At 38.7% G+C, this 24,632-nt stretch overlaps 1 protein-coding gene across 11 annotated transcripts in view; it reads right to left on the bottom strand.

The window, feature by feature from the left end:
* NCOA2 (nuclear receptor coactivator 2) overlaps positions 1-24,632 on the bottom strand; it is a 249,769-nt gene that overhangs the window by 44,272 nt on the left and 180,865 nt on the right. For all 11 annotated transcript variants that reach the window (XM_043539506.1, XM_037892454.2, XM_037892457.2 and 8 more), the window contains 7 exons: positions 16,070-16,173; positions 11,814-11,991; positions 10,067-10,252; positions 8,982-9,083; positions 8,753-8,893; positions 5,235-5,382; positions 1,719-2,988 (listed from right to left, as the gene is read on the bottom strand). In XM_043539506.1, the coding sequence (XP_043395441.1) occupies positions 1,719-2,988; positions 5,235-5,382; positions 8,753-8,893; positions 8,982-9,083; positions 10,067-10,252; positions 11,814-11,991; positions 16,070-16,173 (2,129 nt within the window). The remainder of the gene's footprint in view (positions 1-1,718; positions 2,989-5,234; positions 5,383-8,752; positions 8,894-8,981; positions 9,084-10,066; positions 10,253-11,813; positions 11,992-16,069; positions 16,174-24,632) is intronic.

The raw sequence follows: 24,632 nt of genomic DNA, 5'->3' as shown, positions 1-24,632 counted from the left end.
ATTTAGAATCCGATTGCTCCCACTCTAGCTATATTTAAAGCATTACAGAATATTAGCTGTATAGAGAACTGTATTAACATCCAGGACCGAGGATTAATCACTAAGGAAATTAGTATAATTTGGCTCAGTTTCCCTCCTGAAGGGTACGAAGGATTGAAAAATTATAGTTGCCCCTCAGGGATGGTAGCAGCTGTCAAGAGTTATCCAACCAAAAGAAATAAAGGCGGCTTAGAAAATGCTTAGTTGTATGTGCTCTGAACAGTGGGATGGTGCCCTGCTGTAATAGCATGTTTGGATGCTGTGTTCCATGATTATTACCTTCTCTCTAGAACTGCCTATTGGTTAGAATCTGCTGACACAGCAGATGGTGTGCAGTGGTTTAGGGCTTAGGACATGTGGTCTATCCCCCAAAATCGGGGGGGGGGTGGGGAGGGGAAGAGGGGAAATGGTAGAATAGAATTCCCCACAAAAACAAGCAAGCAAACAAGCAAACCATCAAGAAAACCCACACCTAAGAATCAAATTAAAAATGCACAATGAAAAGGAAAAAGACATGGGCTTGAGAGTCATGAAGGTCTACATAATTTCTTAACTGATCATGATTTACAAAGTAAGGATTGATGCACAAAGCATTGCCAAGAGATTAATAACCAGCTGGGAGAGTTGATGGCACAGGTTGACGCTATGGATCATTAACCCCAGCTAGTCATTAATTCCCCAGGAAATGCCCTGTGACAGAGCTGTTATCGCAATAACCCATTTAAAAAATAAATAAATAAAACATGTTAAAGGGGTTTACTTTTTGTGCAGTGTCATTATTTCCACGGAACAGTGAAAACAGAATGATTCTGACTGCCACTGCTGCTACCGTACAGGATATTTCTGGGAAGTGAACCACGAACAGCAGCCAATCAAGTGTATACTTCTGTTTTGTACAGACCCATCTAATTTACTCCCAGGCATTTTTATTCGGACTGAGTAGCACTTAGAAACCATGAGCAGGATCGGGCCCATTTCTGTGCTAGTGCTGTGCAAACCCAGGAAGACATTTGTCAGTGCCCTGAGAAACTAAGAAAGGAACTGGTGGTTGAATTTTAGAGCTTCATGAGTTAAAAACTAATGGGGTTGAACAAGGAAAGTCCTTTTGTTTTGTGTCTCATCTACAGGTCACATTCAGTATAAGCAACAGCAAGGCAAAGTCTGAATCAGTCCTGCAAACACATCTTTGGGAAAGCATTCATTCCAGATGTGAGAAGTATAAATAAGAATGCTAAGAATTAACCCAAGGTACCACAGCTTTCCCCTATTCTAAGTATAGATGAGATACCTTTTTAGTGCAGTGTCATTATTTCTGCAGAGCGCTTTAGGTATTAGAGCACCTTAGCTATCAGTATGTGGTCAGTGTTTGCAAACGTTGACTTTTGAATGGTCACTCTTGTTCTCCAGCTGCATTCACACCACCGGTCTGTTCTCCCTAGAAGAATGATGATCACAACCTACTAACCCATTCTGGTAAATACCACCATTTGGAGCCAAGACTGGAACTTGAGGAAAAAATGCTTTACATACTAATCTACCAACACTGTCAAGAGTCACACTCTCAATGGAGCTATGGAAAGGGTGGAGAGGAAAGAAATGCTAGATTAGAACATCTGATTTACACAGAAACATCACCCTTGTAAGAATGAATTATCAAATTTATCCAAGAGACTTCTTACCTGTTCATTAGGCTCAAAGTTTATCTCCTCCTTTTCTGTCTTCATAGCTATTAACTTTGTGCTACTGGAAGGGTCTGTTTTACTGTCCAACCGCTCCAGTTTTGGGGTTACGTCCGGTAAACCAATATCTTTAGTATCATCTTTATCTAGCAAGTAACGAAGTAGTGCATTTTCTTTCTTCTTGGGACTCACTGGTTCCTGTTTAACAGTCACCTCTGAACCAGGAGCTGTGCTATTGGACTCCTGGTTCAGCTCTTTGCCTGTGGCCTCTGCTGTAAGCTTGGCCAAGTCTACAGGAGAACTGCTGTCCTGCAAGAGTCTGTGCAAAATTTTATGCTTCTCCTTGAGCGAGGTTCCATGTGCTGAACCAGAACCAGATAAGCCTCCGGTGGAGTCCTTGTTAGCATCTCCCATAGAATTTGACAAGGGTGAAGGCTCCATCTGATCAGATTTGGTGGTCAGCAGCTGTAAGAGCTTTGTCTGGCTTTTGCCATCATGCAGTCTGTTCTGTCCATCAGGCCGCTCACCACTGATAACCTGGGGCACATTGTTATCATTACTGTCTTTCTGTTCTCCTGAATGGCAGCTGCTCTCTGTTTGTCCAGTTGTACCTTCTGATTGCTCCCCATAAAGTCCAAAACAGTCTTTAGAGTCCAGGCTTCCCATTTTGCTCAGCTGGGGAGGATTCATAGTAACAGGGGAATTTTGTAAATTACCCATTTTTAGGTCAGGTGAAGCCAACGATGACCCTAGAGAAACTCCATGACCCTCACTGAGGGCTTGAAGTGCATTTAGGGAACTGTTGGTGTAACTATGGCTATTTCCTGTGCTGCTGCAAACTCCCACGGGTGAATGCAAGCTTCCTGCAGGGGAAAACTGACTGGGTGGAATTCGAGGACTTCCTGCCACTCCAGGACTCACACGATGCCTTGGGGAAAGCATAGAGTTTGGCTGCCCTGGGTTCATACCAGGGCTGCTTTGTGAGGGACTATTCATTTTTAGTGCATAGTTACTACCCTGAGGAGTGGATGCTTGTATGCTTGACACATGGTTCATTCCCCCTGAACCACTAAACCTGCCTGCTGGCATGCCCATTTGTTCCTTTGGGCCATTTATGGCAAAATTTATATTGCTACTGATGGTCATATCCTGACCTGGGTTCCCACTGCACATGGCCTGATGGGCAGGGCTGCTGGAGCTAATTGGGTTCAATGTCTTCCCCATTGCTTGTCCAGTCAAATCCTGATTCATTCCACAGACATTTTGCTCTCTGTACCATGAAGGGAAAAAACAATAGTCTATTAGCTAAAACGAAAGAGATCTTACAAGTTGCAATTACATTTTAAAGTCTCTTTTAAAAATATGAGAGCAGACCTGCAATTAAAAATCAAGATATTGCTTCTGACAAAAGCCATTTGCAATTACCAGCATGGCTACACATGCACAGTTTTCAATGAACACCTACAGTTTTTCAGTAGCTTATTAATACATCTGTGGTTTAAAAGAAAAAAAAATACACTTCACTTAAATTACAAACAGTAGATAAAAGTAGATAGGTTACAATTACAATCTCTCTGTATACCCAATATATCTCTTCCCTCCATACAGAATGAGTTACCTTCCATAACTGAGGGAGGTTTCAACTTCTTAATTTTACCTCCTTAAAAAAAATGTCCTATAAATACAGATTTATAGGACAGCTGTGGCCAGATGTTCACCAGAATTTTGAACGTCTGTGAAGAAGCCCTGCCATAGGCTTGGAGCTTCTGTGGTGTTTGCCCGCAAGGCTCCCAATGAAAAGCAAGTTTAAAAAGTCACATCACTGAGCTGCCAGAAATGTCTAAGCTGCTCCAAGCATGGGAGCCAAGAAAACTACTGGAAAAAGTTCAGAATGAGACGAGTGTGCCACCATTCTGGTTCTGGACAGATTTTTCATGTGCAAGGTGAAACTCATATCACGGAAGAGGGTAGAAAAAAGCAGCAGACAGAGAGGAAGGAAACTTGGAAAAAGCTCTTTAAAGAACATCTAAGTAAAATGTAGACTTTAATTATATTCTGTGAGAATGCAAGGTTTTTATGCTTCTGTTGTAAAAATTAAGCTTGTTAAATCAGACATTTTTTCAAGTTCTCAGAGCTTTAAAGGGACACTGTCAGGTAGTTTAGATCAAAAATCTAGATTCGGAGGGGGAAAAAAACCAGCAAAAAACAACAACAACAACAACAACAAAAAACCACCTGGGTTTTCAAGAACAAATATTAATGGAAGTGTGTTCATGAACTTTTTAGTTTAACATATATAACATAGTTTAGTATAAGCATTTTTGTTTGGATTTAAACATTCCTTTGCAGCATTTGCTCAGTGAAGAACTTCAGCCAAACATTCAAACCTTGCAGTGCTAGCGCATGAGAACCAGGAAGAGAAGCTGACTACAAACCAACTCTTAGCTATTTTTATTAGCTAAGTGGAAGTAAACAACATAAATAGTAAAAATTGAAAGTATATTTAAAATGCATCTTGCTCTACCAAAATGTATAATTTTTGACCTGACAATTCTTCTTTAATTTACAACTTTGGCAGACACTCATGAAATACTAATCCGAACAAAACACGTTTCAAGTTGTTAAATAGCAGCTTTCAGTGAGGTGAGTGCAATTCCAAAATCCATAATTGCCGTAAAATTGTTTCAGTTTGAATTAGATTTATAGGTGTATTTTTCTCCCTAAACACGTAGTAACGTAGATATGCAGTGAAACAGCATAGTAATGAAAAACCCTGAGTAACAGTTGTACATGGAATATGACACAATATACAAGAACCTTTAATGACCTAATTCATAATTTATTTTTGAAGTGATAGGGTCAGTGATTATTTACTCTTGAATTCAATACTGTTGACTTGTCTCTCACTTTTTGGAGGCAATGCTCTCGAATTAGGGTGCCATATATTAATGTATTTTGCATCAGAGTGTACGGTTGTGAAATCATTACTCCAAGCACCAACATGATCAGGTGATGTGATTGCCAGTCTTGCAAAGTGACATATTTTGTGCGCCCAAAGCATGCTCTAGTAGTCACACAGCAGTCTTTCACACACAGCTATGCCCAGGACCATGACACACCCAGAACTATAGGAATTTACCTCTGATGTTTTTAACAGGTAGTTTTGTCATGGCAAAGCAAGGCAAGCCAAATTTCTGGTTTCTATCACGCAAAATGCACAAGGAACTAAAATACTAAAATTACAAGCATAAGCTCAAGATAGATTTTATGATATTTAACAAGAGTCCTAGAGGCGAAAATCCAGCATGCTATTTGCCTAGCCATTGAGCACAGTCTGTTACTGCTGTAAGAGCTGATCTAAACAACTTTTATTTTGCTTTAATGGTACCTGTAGTAGACCAGCTGAAATGTCAATCAGTCTAAACAATCTGTACAATACAATTCTGTACCCTCACTATGTCTGTGCCCAGGGTGGGGAAGTAAGGAAAAAGGCTTATTAAAAATAACAAATATTACCTGTGAAGCATATGCAAGGATATTACAAGCTGAGGTTCACTAGTAGTCTGAGAACGGATGAGCTTGCTCTTCGTTTGGGCAGCAACTATAGTGCCATCAGACAAGGAAAATCGATAGACAGAACTGAATGCTAGTCCCTGCCTCAGCACTGTAAATAAGCAAACAACACAATTAATGAGGAACCATAATATAAGTAGATTACACATATAAAACCTAAATCCATCAGTAATGGCTGCTTGGGTGCATCCTTATGGCGCAACAGGAGTTGTGTGATTCACTTTACACAAGAAGTAAGGGCTGTTAAAGAAAACACGATGTTTTGAAGATTTTAAACACTGAGGTGCATGATGTAAAGTATATACAGTAAAGGAACGAGCATGTGCTGTAGAGCGATCACATCAAGAGGGCAGTTGAAATAACAAATCTGCAATATACCTGAGAGAGAGAATCCACAAAAGCAATAAAATTAGAACTTGGGAACACAATGCATTTCAGTGGAGGAGAGGCCCAGAAGCCAATTCCTCCTTTGAGTTAGCAGACATGCAATATCTTTTCTTTAAATGTTTGTCTAATTCCTTTTGCTCCTCTTAGAATTTTTCCCCCATGCATATCACCTATTCCCCATGAAGACATCATATGTAAATGTCATTGCTGTCTAGCCCTTTAGTTATCATAAGTCCACCTTTTTTTTTGTTCCTTGTTCCAATAGCCCGTAACAGCTATCCTCTCTGTTCCCTTAAAAAAATGCAAAAGCATCTCTAAAAGGGACACTTATCTGGATGTGGAAAAATTGGAAAGAGTCCAGCGGAGGGCAACAAAAATGATTAGGGGACTGGAACACATGACTTATGAGGAGAGGCTGAGGGAACTGGGATTGTTTAGTCTGTGGAAGAGAAGAATGAGGGGGGATTTGGTAGCTGCTTTCAACTACCTGAAAGGGGGTTCCAAAGAGGATGGATCTAGACTGTTCTCAGTGGTAGCAGATGACAGAACAAGGAGTAATGGTCTCAAGTTGCAGTGGGGGAGGTTTAGGTTGGATATTAGGAAAAACTTTTTCACTAGGAGGGTGGTGAAACACTGGAATGCGTTACCTAGGGAGGTGGTGGAATCTCCTTCCTTAGAAGTTTTTAAGGTCAGGCTTGACAAAGCCCTGGCTGGGATGATTTAGTTGGGGATTGATCCTGCTTTGAGCAGGGGGTTGGACTAGATGACCTCCTGAGGTCCCTTCCAACCCTGATATTCTATGATTCTATGATAAAAAAGCAAATATTAAAAAACCCCAAAAACACATGATGAAACTTCTTATACAAGTTATTAAAATGCTTTTTAAAATTAGAGATGAGTCTAAGACACACTTTCCCAATGTTGGGGTTGTTTGGATTCAGGATTTTGGTTTGATCTATTACATAGAGGTATGCCAGGGCTCTTACGTTTGGATCTAGATCCGAATATCACCAAATTCAGCTTTGTGGCTCCCAGTCTCTACTTGTGACCCATCTCTAATTAAAATTGAAATATTTTTTAAAAAAGCAAAATCTAAGCATTGATGCTGTTCACTTACATTTTTGCCCTTATATATTGTAACTAGATCAACCACTCTCAATTTCTGATTTTCATGCACAATCTCAAAGCTGTTATGCTTCAGTAGCAAATGTTATCGGGAATGTTTAAATGCCTTCCCCTATCTGATTATTTCCCCAGGAATTAAAAAAAAAAAAAAAAAAAGTTTCTGTATCAGGTACCATCCAACATATTAGCTAAACAGCAACTAGACTAGATTTTGGAACTAAATCCTGACAGCGTCTCTTTAATTCCCCCCCCCCCCCCCCCCCCCCACGTTTTCTGTATATTTTTATTATTATTAATAGTATCTTCCAATCCCTGAATTGCTGTTTTCTTTTTGCGTGCTTTTTAATTTTCCCTGTCATAAAGAAATGATTAGCACCAAGCACAGTTTTCCAAGTGTGGCTTTATTACTCCCTTATACTGTGCTAGAAGAGTTTCTTCACACTTGTAATACCGGTATGATTGGTTTCCTTCCCTGCCCCCACACTGTTCTTACATAGTGTGCTGCAAGGTTTGAAAGGATTATTTTGGCAGTGAGAAAACAGGAAACACAAGTTAGACAACCAGAAGAGCTTTGACAGAGTAAAAATGTAAAGAAAAACAAAAACCAACAACTATGAAACAATGCAAAGCAGAATTTCACTGCAAGGTATGTCATTGTTTAAATTTAACCTTTGGACACCACAAAGTTCAGTGCTCTCAGCCTTAGCAGCACAGGCACACACCGCATCAGGAAATTCCAACACTTCATGCCAGCAGGATAGATGTGAAATCGCTACTTAAATCATTTTTTGAACTAATGCTTTAAGCAAACAAGAATGTTTCCGTAGTCTTCTTCCGGAAATGCCTTGTTTCTCACTTCAGCCAATAAAAAGAGAGCACATTTCAACCAAACCAGCCACACTTTGCATTTGTCACTGAGAATCAGTTTGAAAGACTTTCATTTTTGATTCTATATCCATAGTTCCTGTTTTCTGACAATGACCCAAAGTTGTATCTGGTCTGAGCGTTCTCCAGATATGCCCTCTTTTGCTCCGTCCCCAAACTTCGGCAAAGCTGTGACTCTATAGATTTCATCAGGTCACAGCTTTGTGAAACAACATGCCTGTTGTCTATGTGGCCATGCAGACTGTTATATAAGTATAGGCTATGTTTAAATCTTGTTCAACAAATTTGAAGCCAGATTCTGATGACCTTACATGTGGGAGTACTTTGCTCCACAATCAGCTAGTCAGCATAAGTAATCAGTATTTAGCTCACGGTTAGAGCTAGTATAGATGATGTCTGAATAAAAAAATTAAATCACCTCACCCTAACACATACCATGGGAGACCTTCCATTACCTTCCACTATCCTGCACCCTACCTCCCTTGTTATCTATGTTCTTAACTGCTAGGGCAGTGTTCTAGAATACCTACCAGCTGGTGGTCTGCCTTCAACGTAGTACAACATGCTACAGCTTACACTAGCCATCAGTGCTGCAGCTTCAACAGGTCACAGCAAAGTTTTTTTGTAGTGAATTTTGATAGTGAATATCCATTTGTTGTAGAGAAGTAGAATTACAGCCTTGAATGATCTCAGTGCACTGTAACGTGTACGTTGATAGTATGGTGAAATATTGTGTAATGAAAGTTTTCGGTAACTCTCTCTAAGACAGCTGCAATGATTTGAACATTTAAGCACAGATGGCTGATGAGTTACAAGCATATCACAAAGCACCCCTTTAATGTGTCAGAGTACTAACAAGAATGGTAAGGTTGAGACAGAAAAGTGGTGCAAGATCTCCCCAGAGATAAGGTTTCTTTACTGTTCATTGGAGATATTGGTTTAGAGGGAGGCTTTCAACATCCCTTAATCGTCCCATGTGGATGTAATGTAAAGAGAGCATGACCAATCCCCAAAGCAACAAACACACAGTTTAAATACAGAAAACACTGAAATATAAACCTAACCTTCCTGATGATGCCTCTTGGCAAAAGAAATCTCTCCCTCATGCTGTGCATGGAATCTTTGAATGCATCTTCTCACCAAATCCTCCCAGCCAGGTTTCATGGCTGCTCGCATGGTGCTAGTGTCTAGTGAAGTTATCTTGCCTGGGTTAAATAAAAGAGTTGTTAGTGATTCTCTTAAAAAACACAAACCAAAAAACCCCAACCTCCCAAAACTCTGTTTTCACAATACCTTGCAGATCCTGGCGAGTAGAAAAGCTCTCTGATGAGGGAGGAACTGGCCTTTCCTTCATTGGAATTCTTCTTGCCACACAAATCAAGCAAGACTGCAAATCTTAAATGAAACAATATTACGTCAGTATTTTCTTAAGCAGGGAAACCAATGCAGGGAAAGATTATTTTTTTAAAAGAAATATAAGTCTTTCGTTACATTTTTGGGTTAAACCTAATAGGTTTAGTACTCATGAAAGCAAGAGATGGATAGCATTGATATGGTCTATGTTGTCCTCGCCTACACTGAAAGTCACAGACTGGGAGGGTTTTCTGCAAGAAAATCTCTGTGAGGATTCCTTTGTGGATATTACCCTATATCAGCTATAACGTTACATTCAGGTAGATTCCTCTCTTACATTTTCTTAGTCTTGAGAAGAGCCTATGTTCATAACTGATAGCACATGTAATAAACTGTTACATTTATTTGCATGTGTATGTTTTTAGCTGTAGCTGCACAGGTTAGAAAATATTTAACAGAAAACAACATATTGCACGTATAGAGAACACAATTCTTGAACATTTATATAACTTTGCAATTTCCAAACCACATTCCTTCAAACATGTCTAGAGTACTTGTGCTTCTTGAGGAGAAAATTTCACAATTAGCCACTCTGAGTGCTCAATATGCATCTGAAAATTTTTTTACTGATGGAGTAAATAATGAAGGAAATGCTGAACCACAATAGTCTTCACATTCTGATAACTCAAAAATTGCCTAACAAAATTTTGCTGTCAATGGGCCAAATTCCTCTTACAATTACAATGATGTAAGTCCAGTGCATGAAATACATGAAGTTACTCCAAATTTATATTGGTGTGTCTGAACAAATTGTGTGCAGGCCAGCCTATGTAATGCAAATTAAGAGGAAAGTTACACAGTTTAAAGGAAAAGGGAAAGCTTGCATATCTTCTGTTCCCTGCTTTGGAGAAACCACTTTATCTTGATTTCACCGCAGTTACTGATCTATAATTTTTGGGGTAAGCCTGGAAGGAGAAGGTCAAGACACCATTAAAATAAGCAAAATAAAAGTATGCACCATTTACCTTCACCATCTTCCTTGATGGACTTTGGTTGAGAAACAGCAAAGCACTGCATAGTTTCATACTTCTGATGTGCTTCCTGGTTATCAGGGCCTTCTTCGGCATCAGTTAAAGGTTTTACCAGCATCCGACAATTAAAAGTATGGCTGTTGCGCCTAGGGGCTTCACCAGACCAAGGTCCCCCATTCACTGAGCAAAGCAAAGTTCATATAATAAGATTAGTCTCAGAAGTAGTCATTCCTACCAGCATCCAAGGTTCACGTGTAAAAAGAGAATTAATTATGGTGCTTTATAAACTGGGGGAAACACTCATTTAATAAACAATACAATTTTGATATTAGAGTCCTATCCAGCTGGTGCAAAGTAATTTCATCCTCGTCACTTAAATGGATCACAGTCCCTAGTTTGTTCAGCCACCTTGTCTTTCCTTCTTTAAGCAGCTTAAAAAGAGAACAAACAGAAAGGCGGTACAAAGTTCTAAATACCTGCACCCAAAAAAGAGATGGAGCACCCTGATCAACTGTCTAACACTGCCATCAGTACTGGACAGATTATGTTAACTCCATCTTCCAACAGCCTGGAAGAAAGTGTGTGCAGTAAAGTAATGTGTTTGCCAATACAAATCTGGGAGTGCATTGGTTAATACAGAAGAGAAGGGCAATATCATTCAAAATGTATTGCACAGAGTAGGAACACTGGCAGATAAAGAGTTAACATGCAGCGTACATAAACGTGAGGCAAGGAGGCTAGAGACAAATTAAAATAAGAACACCGTAGGAGGATGACCTGGGTCCAATAGTGGATAAAACTAAAACCTTTTCCAGAGTGCTTAAGAGAAGTAAAAAAGGAAACAAAATCCTTGGATGCATAAATATAGGTACTGAACAAAAGTCAGAGCAAATTATTCTAACAGTGCATAAGGTACTAATGAGGCCATATTTAGAATACCATGCACAGTCCTGCTCAGCTATTTGTAAAAAGTAATAAATAAATGGAAAATGTACAGGAGAGGCTGATAAGAACAATTCAGTGACTTACATTTCTTAGACATTCAAAAATGCTTCATAATTTTCTATTCTTTAATATTTATTTTTTAAAAGAAGTTATGACGATCTCACTGACATATAACAATGTTTCAATGAACAGAAATGACATAATACTGTTCAAACTATTGTGAACAAATGTACATGCAAAAAAGGTAGTACCAAAAAAGGTAAGATATAAGAAATAAGCAGAAATAAAGTATAAATGAACATAGCAATACAAACGGTTCTTAAAAAGAAACGGGATAAACACCTGGGAAAATAAAAATAAGAATGAAATAAAACATCTAACGACAAGGCAATTTCTGTCCTTATATTGTAAAATGTCCTCTCTTCCTTGTAGTTATGAATCATTTCTTAGAATAACCAGTTTACATGTGGGAAGTGGGGGAAAACTCACACAGATAACGTTATCTGTGTTTGTAAGGATTCACTATAAAGACCTTGCAGCAATGTCAGTCATACATCTGCCAGTTACTATGAGCAAAAACTGAAACCCGAAAGAAGAGACAAAAGGAGGCTGGTTTTGAGAAACAATCATTTGTTACACAGCCTTTAGGCATACTGACAATAAACACAGTGCATCTGACATGGACTTTAACTTAATTAACTGAATGCTATTAAGTGAAGCAATGAAAACATTGACTTAAGAAACCAAAGATAAATATAAATGAGCAATGGCAAATTTTTGTGGGAAATGAATATACCTAAAGATTTTGGCAGCAGGTTTCTGACAAATTCATTGTGGTCCCCTACATGCAGGATGCTGTATACACTTGTGTTCATCAGCTCTTCTTGGTTGTACCTTAGGTATTGTGTCACATTCTCAGAAACAAACACAATGTTACCTTCCAGGTTCACTACAAAGAAGAACCCATCTAGGGCCTAGAAGAAAAACATGAAGAGAAAAGCCATAATCTGATTAACAAAAGATATAAGGAAACAATAACCTCTTTTAGAGGACAGATGTCTCTTCTCCCCCTCCCTTCTCCCCCAGCTAGCTTGTACTGAATGATGAGAAGAATATGAAGTTCCATGTAGTGGATCAAATTCTACTCAAGATATAATACTAACAAACTGAAAAGGGTTGAAAGATGTAGATTTCATATCAACAGTGTTGTGAAACCAGTACATAAAAGGCAGAAAGAAAAAAAAAAATGTATTTTTGAAAGTCTACTGTGACAGCCAAGTTACTGGACTTTTTAAAAACTATTTGCTGACTTCCTTTTAAAACGTATGCTGAATATTACATTTTTGTTTCTCTCCTAACCAGGAGAAAACAAAAGTTCAGTCTCAGTAAGAAGTTCTCATGCAAAGATAAAAGCATTAGTTTGTTGCCTAGCAATGACTGTTCTTATGATGCAAGCATGATTGTGCATAAATGCCTAGGAATAACTCAGAGCCTTCCTCTCTGTTTAATTTTATGACATGTACACAGACCGGGGACAAAGATTTAAATTCAAACCATCAAATCCATTGGATTCAAGCATTCAATTGCCAGCTCAGCCCACATGAACCTTCTGCCACTTTGCCTGATATACTGACTCTTCAGAAGGCTACTCTGAAAAAAAAATGTTTAACTTCCATTTTGATTTGGAAATGCAAGAAGGTAATTTTGTACCTATAATCAGAGGAACAAACCACTGACAGGACAACAGGGTTACCCATGAGTTTTTAAAAATAAAAGTTAGTGGATCCACACTACTGATAAGCCTAAATACAGCACAAGGAGGAGTTGTCACAGCACTGTACATTGGCACGTGATAGAATGGCTAAATCTTCTATAATACACAACCTGTAATATCTTTAATATGCCTTCGTAGCATACCTAGGTTGTCGATGTGTATTACAAATACAACACAGCACTGAGCTGTTAGCAGGTCCATATTTTAAAAATATATGTAAAAAATATGGCCATGGACCCTATTGCATATCAAAAGGAAATCGCTTATTTTATTATTTATATTACGGTAGTGCCCACAATATGCTTGATGTTGCACAGATATACTGTATACAAGGACACAATTCAGGCCCCAAAGAGCATACAATATAAAAACACAGAAAAAAACCCCCAGAAGATGGGCAAAAGAAGGCAAAACATACAAGCAGAGCATTCAAGATAATGACTGGCAAATGTCTTGTGTATTCCCTTTTTAAATTATATATAATAAAAGTAAGATATATACATATATACACACATTTATCATCTCACTGCTTTTGAATGTAGATATTTTAGGTGCTTGTTTGTTCTGTCAATTGTGAGAATTTTTAATCCTTATGCTTTGTCTGTTTGTTTTTGCATTGTGTACACTGCCTTTTCTGTTTCTAATTATTTTAACCCTTGCCTATTTGTGAAGGCTTGCCTCTTTTCTATATATTTTCATAACAGTTGCATACTTATTTATTTGTAAACTATACCTTTTAAAAAGTTTTAATTTATTTAGGCCCCAATTCTAATGGCAAATCTCCTATTGACATCTCTGGTGCAGATCAATGTCTTTTTATATCTATGCACGATGGGGAGACTTTCAAAGACACAAATTGCAGGTAGATGTCTAACAGAGTCTTTAGCATCTCAGTGACTCCCCTCAACTTATATGGTCCACAACCTAAAGCCTCCTATTATAGCAACCTCCTTGGTGGGAGAGCACTCCAGGCAACTTCTTCACTGCTATTTCTTGAGCTGACTAGAGGGATCGGTAAGTAGTAGCATGAGTCTATGTAGTGATTATGGCTTATCTATAGCGTTCTCATCTCCTAATGTTCAGAAGCAAAAGGCAAAATCAGTTTACTTTTAGGGTAACTGCTAGACTGTCAAACCAGCTTATGGCATCAAATTATTTAAAACTTATAGAGGTTTCTACTTTGTAATGCTGATTTCTTATCTCTTCCCCAGATATACTGCACCATGACAGACTGTTGGAACAATAACGTAATCTTGCACCCCTCCCTTCAGGGCTCTTGCTCTGACAGGGGCAACGAGATTGGCAGAGAGAATAAGAGAACAGAAATTCTTTTAGAGGACATATTGGAAAAGAAAACAAAGTTTTGTTCTTTGGGTTGCTGTGGACTATTGTCTCACTCTCTTTTGCGCACACACTCCCCTGCCTTAAACAGGAAATTTGTGAAAATCCCATCAGAACTAGCAAATGATGATGAATTCTATTTACTTTCTTCAACAGGAAACACGTGCAAGTATGAGGACACCCCTCCAATTAAACTGTTTAATAGAAAAGAGAATTACATTTCTAAATCAGATAACTAATATGCAGTCAGTTGGCTTTGCCATTATTTTCCTTACTTCATAAAGAGAAAAAAAGTGGACTCATCAAGCCTATGAGACTTTTAAAGAGATGAAAACACTTAATTGCATTTCCTTACAAAGATAAAGATACACAGAATACATCTGTGGTCTTTTCACAGAGAATGCACAATAACTTTGCGACCTTTTAAGTATCTGTTGCGCAAAGGCTTGAGTTTATTAATATCATTTCTTAATTTTTTATGGTCAATGCAGAATGGTTTCACGGTAGAGGAGAAAAATAAATTAAATCCTAACAAAGTAACACGAGGGTATAACCTGTGATTTTAAATACCCTGCGTGCTGCAATAGCTAAGCACAATAGGGTGAGATAGGGATAATTTTTTAGCCTTAAATTTCGTGTGTGTGATTAAATCAGATCTTTATGATCAATTAACATTTACATGAAGACTGGAATTACTACACTGCCATGTATGAGCTCTGAGGTTTAACTTTGCTTGTTAGCAAAAACAGCAACACTCAGTTCAGTGAGCAAGTGTAATAAATATTAATTAAAGTTTTCATCTAATGAGTGTAATGCACTAGTTATTCAGGGGACAACTTCTTCAGTCTGTCTAATCTGTCTAACCTATCTAGTGCTCTGCCTGGTAGCTGTGAATTTTTCAGTGCCCTAATTCCATATACAGCTCAGGAAACAGTGTCAGATTTCTGTGTTTTTATCTAATGAGTCATGTAAAGTAATTCAAATATTTATCATTGGTATATTTATTAGGGTTTATAGTTTGGCTGATGCTACATTTTGGGAAAAATGGGGTAATTTATATATCTGTCAAACTTGGTTCCTCTAGCTAAACTCAGGGCTTTTTGTTTAGTTTTGTCTAAACCAACATTTATTCCTCCTTACAGATAAAGATCACTGTCAGAATGGGTATTAAGTGTTTGTAACAGAACTTAAACAGATAAAACATCAGTGACAGAGAGTAAATGACAGTAGTTAAATACGTTAGCATCCTAGATGACATGTATGCGCTATAGATAACAACGATATCAAGGGTGTTTTAAGAGTTAAGGTTTCAACTATTCAGCCTCTTCTGATATCAGTGGAAGTCACACAGTTAAAGTCATGCAGAATTCTTTGCGAAGCTAATCAAAAGATTTATCCTGAAGAATTCCCATAGATGTGTGTTTTTGTAATCAGGAGGTGAAACAAGCATGTTACCTATGCAGAAATGGCAAAAGTAATTAAAATGTGTAGCAATGACGCATAATTTTAGAGAAATACTCCCCCACCCAATCCACATGTATATGTGTTGTAAGTCAATGAGAGCATACGAAGGAGTTTACCAAATCTCCATATTTCAGAATGGCACACAAAATTAGGACATTTCATAAAATGGAACTCAAGAAATATCCATGACTACAGTGGTTAAATATATAATATGATGCTATTGTTCTAAACCTGCTCCCCTGGGAATCAATGTTTTGTCACTGAATTAAATTCAATAGGATCAGCAGCATGCCCTGTATTTGTGATACGGAATGGCATCCTAAGTAGCAAAGATGGCTGTTTTATTGAAGTGATAACATTTGATCATGCCTTTAAGAGTGAGTTCCAATTTGATTTTTTCACTCCATGACATTCATCTTGATATTATATGTAGCAGAATTAACTCCAATGTAAAGAAAACGTTGAGCACTTACCTCAAGCATCATTGGTCCAAGTGCATCCTTGTCGATGACACTCTGACCTGTAGATGATACATCCGCTTTTTGTACTTCATCTTCATTGGCCGCTGCTGCTTTTTCTGCATTAAAGAGAACTATGCATTAAATGACAGAACAGAGCTCTTAAAAAGGTATTATCATTTTTCAAGTCCACAGTAGTTTGTGACAGATACCAAGCAAACCAATACGACTGAGATTAAAGAAACCTCCATCGTGATATGGGGAAGCAAGGCTAGTGGGTTAACTTTTCAACTCTGGAACTGTAGGCTCAAATCCTTCTTTAGGATAGCAATGAAATAGTGGTTTCATCCTGGTCCCTAGCATTTAATTGACTAAATTACAGAGCGCATACACACTGTCTGGCATGACAGGCACTCTTTGCTTATAAAGAGGTGGATAGCTGACTGGAAGACCTGGCAAAGTACCTGTCTCGTTACCCTTGCACTATCTTTTCGTGAGTACTACATTTAAAAAAAAAACACCAGAAGCTAACAACATTAGACTGATCCGGAGTTCACGCATAAGTGAAAGAGTTTTTGCACTCCCATTTCCACACCACACAATTATTATTGTTTATCATTTTAAATTCACATTATATTATTCACACTATAGTGTTTTTCCCCACTGTCACTTATGCATATTTACCAATATGCACATAAAATAGATATAATTTCAAGAGCGCTGCATGAAAATTAAATGATAAACAACAGAAGCAAACAAAAATAACTTTCTGGGAGCATACCACCTGTACTAATGTTTCAATTGTACGGATCTGAACAATTTGCACCCTTGTTCGTGCTCCATGCTGCAGTACTGATTAAACATCCAAACCAGAATTTTGCCTCAAAATATCTTATAAATCAAATTAATTTAGCAAATCTGCACTCTCAATCATGCCAATCCATATTAATTATTCTGTATCTTTTTTTAATTTTTGTCTTGGAGTTTAAATGGGAACATTAGCAGAAAAAAATGCTACCTAAAATTAATGCAACATCTGATCACTGCATTATGTTAATTGTCTTCAATTCAAAATACATTTTTAGTGACCGCCCAATAAAACACAAGATCTAAAAAGTAACCCAGAGTGACAACAGACTCCTAAAAATGCGTGGATTCACTATTCAAAGGAAATGGTGTAATATTTAGTCTATTGCTACATATCAGAAAATCTGAATAAAAATGTTTAAAAACACATGTTCTCCATGAAAAGGAAGCTAATTTTGCTAAAAATGTGAGAAAACAGGTAACTTTTACAGTTAGGGGTAAACAGAAACAGGCTGAACTTGTTGTACTTCAACAAAAGTTTGTACTTTCTTCATCAACAAACCATCAAAAGTCCCATTATGGTGAGAATGACTAAAGATACCATACACAGATGAGCCAATAAGCATTTGCAAAGCACATTTTTTTGGAAAAAAAATTCAAGTATTGGGCACAGAAATAGGAAGATACCAAATATAGCAGGCCCGCAGTATTTTCTGTCAGTGACTGGATGCTCCTCTCATGCAGTTTCCTCTGGATTATTCCTTTGGCTGAGAGTAGGAGGGCAAAGTGAATGTACAGTTCCTCTGTCCCCTCAAAACAGAGAGACTGGTCCCCCATATCCTGGATTCCTCCATGTTCAGTGCACATCTATTAGAGATAAGGTGTAACAGAATCCTCGGTGGCTTCCCCCTCAGAGGGTGGGTGAACCTGACTGAACACACCCAGTTATCTATACTGTGTGGTTGTAACACAGGCTCCACTTCTTACTATTTGCAAGGGGGGCTCTGGCCTTTATGGGCATTCTTAAGTCTCTCCAGATGGGGGATCAAAATGAAAGTCACAAACCCCAACGCATTTGGGGATACTCCCTCCCTGTGGCCCCAGAAAAAGGAGATGGGGTGTGGCGCGTCTGCAGTGCTCCCAGCAACCCAGCACCAATATAGTGGGTTTCAAGGATATCACTTTGGCTGGGTCTCTGAGTGAGGCTCAGCTGGTTTGTCTTACTGTAGGAGTCCACTGCACTCTCCTCAGGGTCAGGATGAAGGTCTCTAGGCTAGGGGTTCCCTCCACGGCTTCAGGAGTCACTCCTGCAGTCCTTTACTTGGAACAATCCTGCTCCTTCCTCACTGCTGCAGCAGTTTCCTCCCTTTTAAAGGCCTCCTCCTATCATGCATGATTGACAGGGCTGGAGGGGTGGGGCTAGCCCTACCATCAGGGCCTCTCTGGCACCTTCTTCCTCTACGTGGGGTCTATACACACAGTCACATAAAGGTCCGTGAATATGTACTGCTTCGTCTTAAACGTATTTAGTACTTTTCATTCTGCTGGATCCATACATGTCTAAAAGCTATAGGTCTACAGGAATCACTTCACCTCTTACCGAAATACAGCCTGGGAGTAGAGGATAACAGAGAATTGGACAGTTGCCACGTGGCACAACAATGGAAGGGTAGAGGCTTTGGCAAGAGACACATGTGCAAGTCCCTACGCCTTTTACTAAAATTGAAAAAAAAAAAACATTTACACAGTTTTTGTAATGATAAAGATTCTTTTAAAATTGCAATTTAGACTGACTCTTCCAAATGTAAAGATTTTATTTAGGAATTACAGCACACTCGCTGTAAAATTTGTTCTTGTGACTACAAAGATTATCTACCGTAAATTATAAGCATGGGATTTTCAAATGCATCCAAGCTCCAATTGCCTTCTGCGGGAGATGTGTTGGGCCAATACTGAGTGCTTTTGAAAATCCCATACTGTTTTTTACAGTATGTTCATGCACAATATGATAGCATTGCAAACAACTTCTGAAATGTAATGGTGTGTATGATTGTTAATAACAATAATTTAAGTTGTTTTTTAAATAAGTATTATAATTAGGACAATATAATGTCCTCGTTCTGCAATGGCAACTCACACAAACTAATGAGAGATTCCCATGATTGGACTGAAGATGGCATACGGCCTTTTTGGGAAGGGCAAGGAAGAATGGTGAGGAGGTATCTGTCTCTTTGCTGAAAAAAAGTAAGTGTGGGGAAAAAAAATCTAGCTGTTCTCCATATGCTACAGGACAGCAGAGTTTGTACCATATTATGTTAATGCTGGAAATATTTTAACAGAAAAGTTTACTGATCCTGAAAGCTGGGTCCAGTTCCTAGCAAAGTCTGGGAGGCTGAGTCCCAGGTTGCAGCTGATATCATAAGCAGTCCCTGGTTTTTGTATTGCAGAAGACCTTTAATCACACAGTAAAATTTTTCAGAATACCATCTTGCGGTCCACTTTAATTCCACAGTAGCCATCAACATTCTCTTGACCCCCTAGAGCTCAAGATTAATTCTCTATGCCATTTGAAAGATGGGATTCCAGCTTTTAGACAACATATAAAAATGGCTCTAGCTCCAAAATTTCTTGACATAGGAACCCTAAAAAAATCACATCAGATGTGCAACAGCTTGGGAATAGGCAGGAGAGAGGCACTAAGCTAATTAAAACATTATGATGTTAATTTCTTTTGTGAACAATTATGGCTAGATGAATGTTGCAGATCATAGAAAATATCTGGTGCAGATCTGTTCAATGCATTGGTGCTTCCTAGTGGTTTCTTTACTGGATTTACAAGGACAGGTTAGTAATTTTCACTGTTTATTTCTCACATACTACTGATCAGTTGCTAAAGATTCTTCAAACTATTACAACCACAGAATTCACATCGCTCAGTAATGCTCCTGGCTTGACCAGTATGTTGTATCTCATTTATATAAACACCTTCTACCCCTTATGCTCCCAAATGAGATTTTGAGTCAAAAGAAAATGAAGCATGTTTTTAATGTCTATACTACAGTAATTAATTTTGAAAATTATACATGGATACACATTAAGATTATGCATTCTGTATCAGTCACTGAATAAAAACAACATACCCTGCACTGTGCACTATATGCATATGAAATACACTCTGTAGTTTAAGGATTCAGGCATTCCAAAGAGCATTACATATTCAAGAGGGGTGCCCAACTGCCCAATTTTATAGTTGGAACTGTGATTTAACTGAAAGATGTGTAAAATCTCACATACTAGACAGCTCCCTACTGGCTAACACATCTAAGCAGCTTTGTGCATATAAGTTATTTCAGCTAAGGGTCAGCAGTGTCTTATGCTCATGAAACAAACTAAAGATCTGCCCGTTTAGGATCTTAGCCAGTGATGATCTTCAGGTTTAGCAGTAAAATTATCGACTTTTGATTGAAGGATTGCCTATTTTGGGGGATCCATCAGCAAACACAGAGAAAGCAAGTGGACCTAGAGATCAGCAATCACTGAAGGATGCCAGCTGATTGTGTTTTTAACAGAGAGGCTGAGATAAATACTTGAAATGAATAATCTATTTACCGATAAAGCACACAGCGTCAATTGAGAGCAGAATTTTGTTGTAAGAAAGGACAGAAAACACAAGCAGCCCTGCTAATTATAGCATTACCAACTCATTTTTTTATCATAAGTCTCACGATAGTTGACGTTTTACTTAAAGCCCCAGCTCCTGGAGTCATGTGATTATGTGGGACTCAAAGCTTTTCCATGTATATATATTTGGGAGTCCCACCTAATGGTTTTTGAATGCCCCATAGGCAAAACTGCAATATAGTGCCAATACTGCAAAGCCTTTCTCTTGTGAATGGTCTTGAAATCAGTGGGACTACTTATGTGACTGAAGAAGACAGACTAGATTCTTTACTTTAGTCAAGCTCTGTTTGGCACAGGGGAGAGGGCAAGACGCGTCAGGGAGCCAGTTATGGCTCCCTTATTTTGCACATGCTGCTATGCCATCTGTTAGAACAGCCTCATGGCTGCTTTAATTTAAAACACCGGAAAAAGGTCATAAGGAAGCTTGTATCCACAGAGGATTTGCTGAATGAACCGCACATTAGGTAAGGGGAGGAGCACTGGCCTATGCAAAGGTAGGGAATGGGCAGCTGGAGCTAGCTTCACGGCTAGGGTTGCCAGCGACCAGTTTTCGACTGAAATGCCTGGCTGAAAAGGGACCCTGGTGGCTCCAGCGGGGCTCCCTGCCTGCCCTGGCTCCGCATGGCTCCCGGAAGCGGCCGGCATATCCCTGCAACCCCTAGGTCTGCATGCAATCCCGTACCCCAATCCCCTGCCCTGAGGCCCCTCCCACATCCAAACTCCCTCCCAGACCTTACACCCCGCACTCTTTCCTGCACCCCAACCCCAGCCCTGAGCCCCCTCCCACACCCAAACTCCCTCCCAGAGCCTGCACCCCCTCCCCCACTCTGAATCCCTTGGCCCCCACCCTGAGCCCCCTCCTGCACCTCAAACCCCTTATCCCGAGCCCCACCCCAGAGCCTGCACCCCTAGCAGAGCCCTCACCGCACCCACACCCCAACGCCCACCCCATCCCTGAGCCCACTCCTGCACCCCAAACCCCTCATCCCCAGCCCCACCTCAGAGCCCACACCTTCAGCCGGAGCCTTCACTCCAACCCCCTGCCTCAGCTTGTGAAAATGAGCAAGTGAATGAGGGTGGGGGAGGGTGAGCAACGGAGGATGGAGTGAGCGGGGGCTGAGCTTTGGAGAAGGGGCAGAGGATGGGGCAAGGGTGTTCGGTTTTTGGCAATCAGAAAGTTGGCAACCCTATTCACACCAGTGGAGAGTTTACCTCCATAAAGGGAATTCTCTGCTGGCTGTTTAGGTTCAGAACCCATCCTAAGTGCTGCAATGGTGTCAGAGTGCAAACCAGAATATGGACCTATTCATATGAACTGGGCTAACAAGATTGAGCCCATATTTACTAAATTAAACTAGAAAAGAATTTATGTAATTTGGAAACTACACAGGGAATAATTATCAACCCTGCTCAATGAAAAGTTTAGCCCAGAGACTAAAAAAAACAAAAACAAAACCAACAACCCTCCTTTGAGACATACTTTTATGCTAAGTAAACACATACACATGCAATTATGTAGCATTTTAGGTACGTGTGTAGTTTCCATTTTAAATTGCGGACAGGTTTACAGCTTAAGTATTAATACTGCATACCAAAACACACTGATTCATATTTGACACTAGGCTTTTTTCCAGTGGTCACCAACGATATTTATTTTTCTTTATTTTTTGTATTCACAAGTAAAAACAAACAAACAAATATTTTTTCAGTATGCTCAGCACGGGGAGTGTTTCAAGTTTTATTTGAAGCTTAACCCAGATTCAGATACAATCAAACCTTTATTAAAGCACATTAATTTGGTAGGAATTCTGAAATCAAATGGAGAGAAGTCAAGAGCAATCATTTAAAGTCTCTTGACATACTTTTTAAACATAGATAACTTATTTTTTTAATTTCCCTACCTCCATCCCCTACCTCCACCAGCAAAATGTTTTTTTCTACACAGTACTTTTTGTTGGTCCCTTTAGATTCCTGAAAGATAAATAAAACATGAAAGGATTTGGATCTCTCTCTCTCTTTTTTTTTTTAAAAAACAATACATCCCTGCAGTTGCAGTACCACAATTGGATGCGCAATCCGTGGGCTCTTTGTTTGTATGCTTTACTCCCTCTCCCTCAATGAAACTGCTTTGAGGAACAATCCCTCCTTGACCTTCCTATGCTTTTCAATCCAGAAATCCAATACAAATTAATGAGACTTTCATTTTCAAAACAAAGAACAAAACCTGAGTCTCTTCAGGGACTATGTTAAAATGAGTCAAACTACCCTCCCCCCCAAAAGAAGGGATTTGCATCAATATATTTTATATGTTTATTTTTTCTCATAGCAGTCATTATTATGTGTGTTTTCTACTGGAACAAAAGGAGCAAAAAAAGGAGAAGTGAGTAAAGAAGCATTAGACACAAACAATACAAGTGTTTTGAAAATAAGAGGGGGAAGAGAAAATAGATTTGCAGAACATCCTGATTATGTTGCTCTACATCACAGGCACCATCACGCGTACATTTGAAAATGAAATTTCAGACTATTTCCTGATACGAACAGCAGCACATCACAAAGCGAGCCTCAAGCAAAAAAACAAACAAACAAACCAAAAATCCTGCAGCCAAAGAAAGCAGTTCTTTTATGCAACACTTCTTTAAAAGAGAATTTCTCAGCTGGAACATACATACATTGCTATTGGAATATCATGTCCATCCAAAGTCATGTATCCTTATTTTTTGAAAAAACAGACCAAAAATGCAAGCAGAGCCTTTTCTTGTCAGTAATACCAGAACATTCGTTTCTCTACAGGAAAACAGCCATGATTCAGGAGACATCCTGATAATTTAACCAACTGTAGCAGCATCAGCATCACTAGCACTGATTACTGGAAGGCGACTTAAATGTTATATAGCATTTCTGAATCTACAACTAAAATTAAATTCTACAGCACAAATGCTTTTAAAACACCTAATTTTTCTCCATTTTTTCATGTTTGTTTATGTATTAGACAGCCATTTGTGGGTAGTCTGGTTCACATGTTGTCAGCTCGTCTTTCATAAAGCAACAGGGAAGAGACTAAAGAAGTAAAACACAGGGAAGTGTGAATACAAAAGGATTTAAATTGGCAGAGGACAGAGATAAAAATAGTTTCAGGCACTAGATTTAACTGATTTTAAAAAATTTACTAGACTTCTACTTGACTTGAAATTTCAGATTTCATAATGATATAGGTTTATAACCATTACTAAATACTAATTGTGTGTACTATGGCAAGAGACAGTATGTTATTAGTATAAATAGGACTATAAAAAGAGCAGCTTCATATTTACAAACCTTAGAGTAAGAAAGAAAAAATGTTTTTATTAATTCAGTGTGTTCCAATCGCAGACTAGCAAATACAATACAAGGTGCGGTGAAGCAAAGCAATGAAGAATTTTAAAATTATTCCAATGCCTGGTTAACCATGGGGATAGCAGTTTTCCTTGTAGTTGTATTATTCAAAGAATTAGAACCTCTAACTAAAATGGTACTTGATATACCTAAACATATTTGTTAACCAGTTCCTAGTACTTCAACATGAGCAAAGTTGTTCCCTCCAAAATCTATCAATTTTTCAAAAGACAGTTACAATTTCTTTGACAACAATCTCAATAACAAACTGTAAGACTCAGCAGAAAGTTTTTGCCCCTCCTCCAGGAACATTCCTACCTATTATTTAGGGAAATGATTATAAATCGAGGTTGCTGTCACACTTTACTGCATATCTCTGCACAGAGTAAAGAACCCATTAGATTAGTGTACTCATTTTCCACTTAAACTATAGATCAAGTACTGTAGGAAAAGCTATGTAATATCTCAGAAAGGTTTTAGGAGGTAAAACAGGGAAGAATTATGCATCTGCACTGAACTAAAATTAGAAAAGCTGCCATATGGCTCTGTGAAGCCAGCAGCACATTCTTATTCATTAGGAAGCATTCTGCTAACATCAAAACACAAGGCCTTTCCTGTGCTCTCCAAATGTGTTTATCTTTTCAACATTAATATACTACAGATCATCAGGTTGCTGAAATCTCCTACAGTACACATAAAAAAAAAAAAAAAAAAA

The sequence above is a fragment of the Chelonia mydas genome, chromosome 2 (genome assembly GCF_015237465.2).
Source record: "Chelonia mydas isolate rCheMyd1 chromosome 2, rCheMyd1.pri.v2, whole genome shotgun sequence".
Lineage (NCBI taxonomy): Eukaryota > Metazoa > Chordata > Testudines > Cheloniidae > Chelonia > Chelonia mydas.
This window is presented reverse-complemented; position numbering and strand designations above follow the sequence as displayed.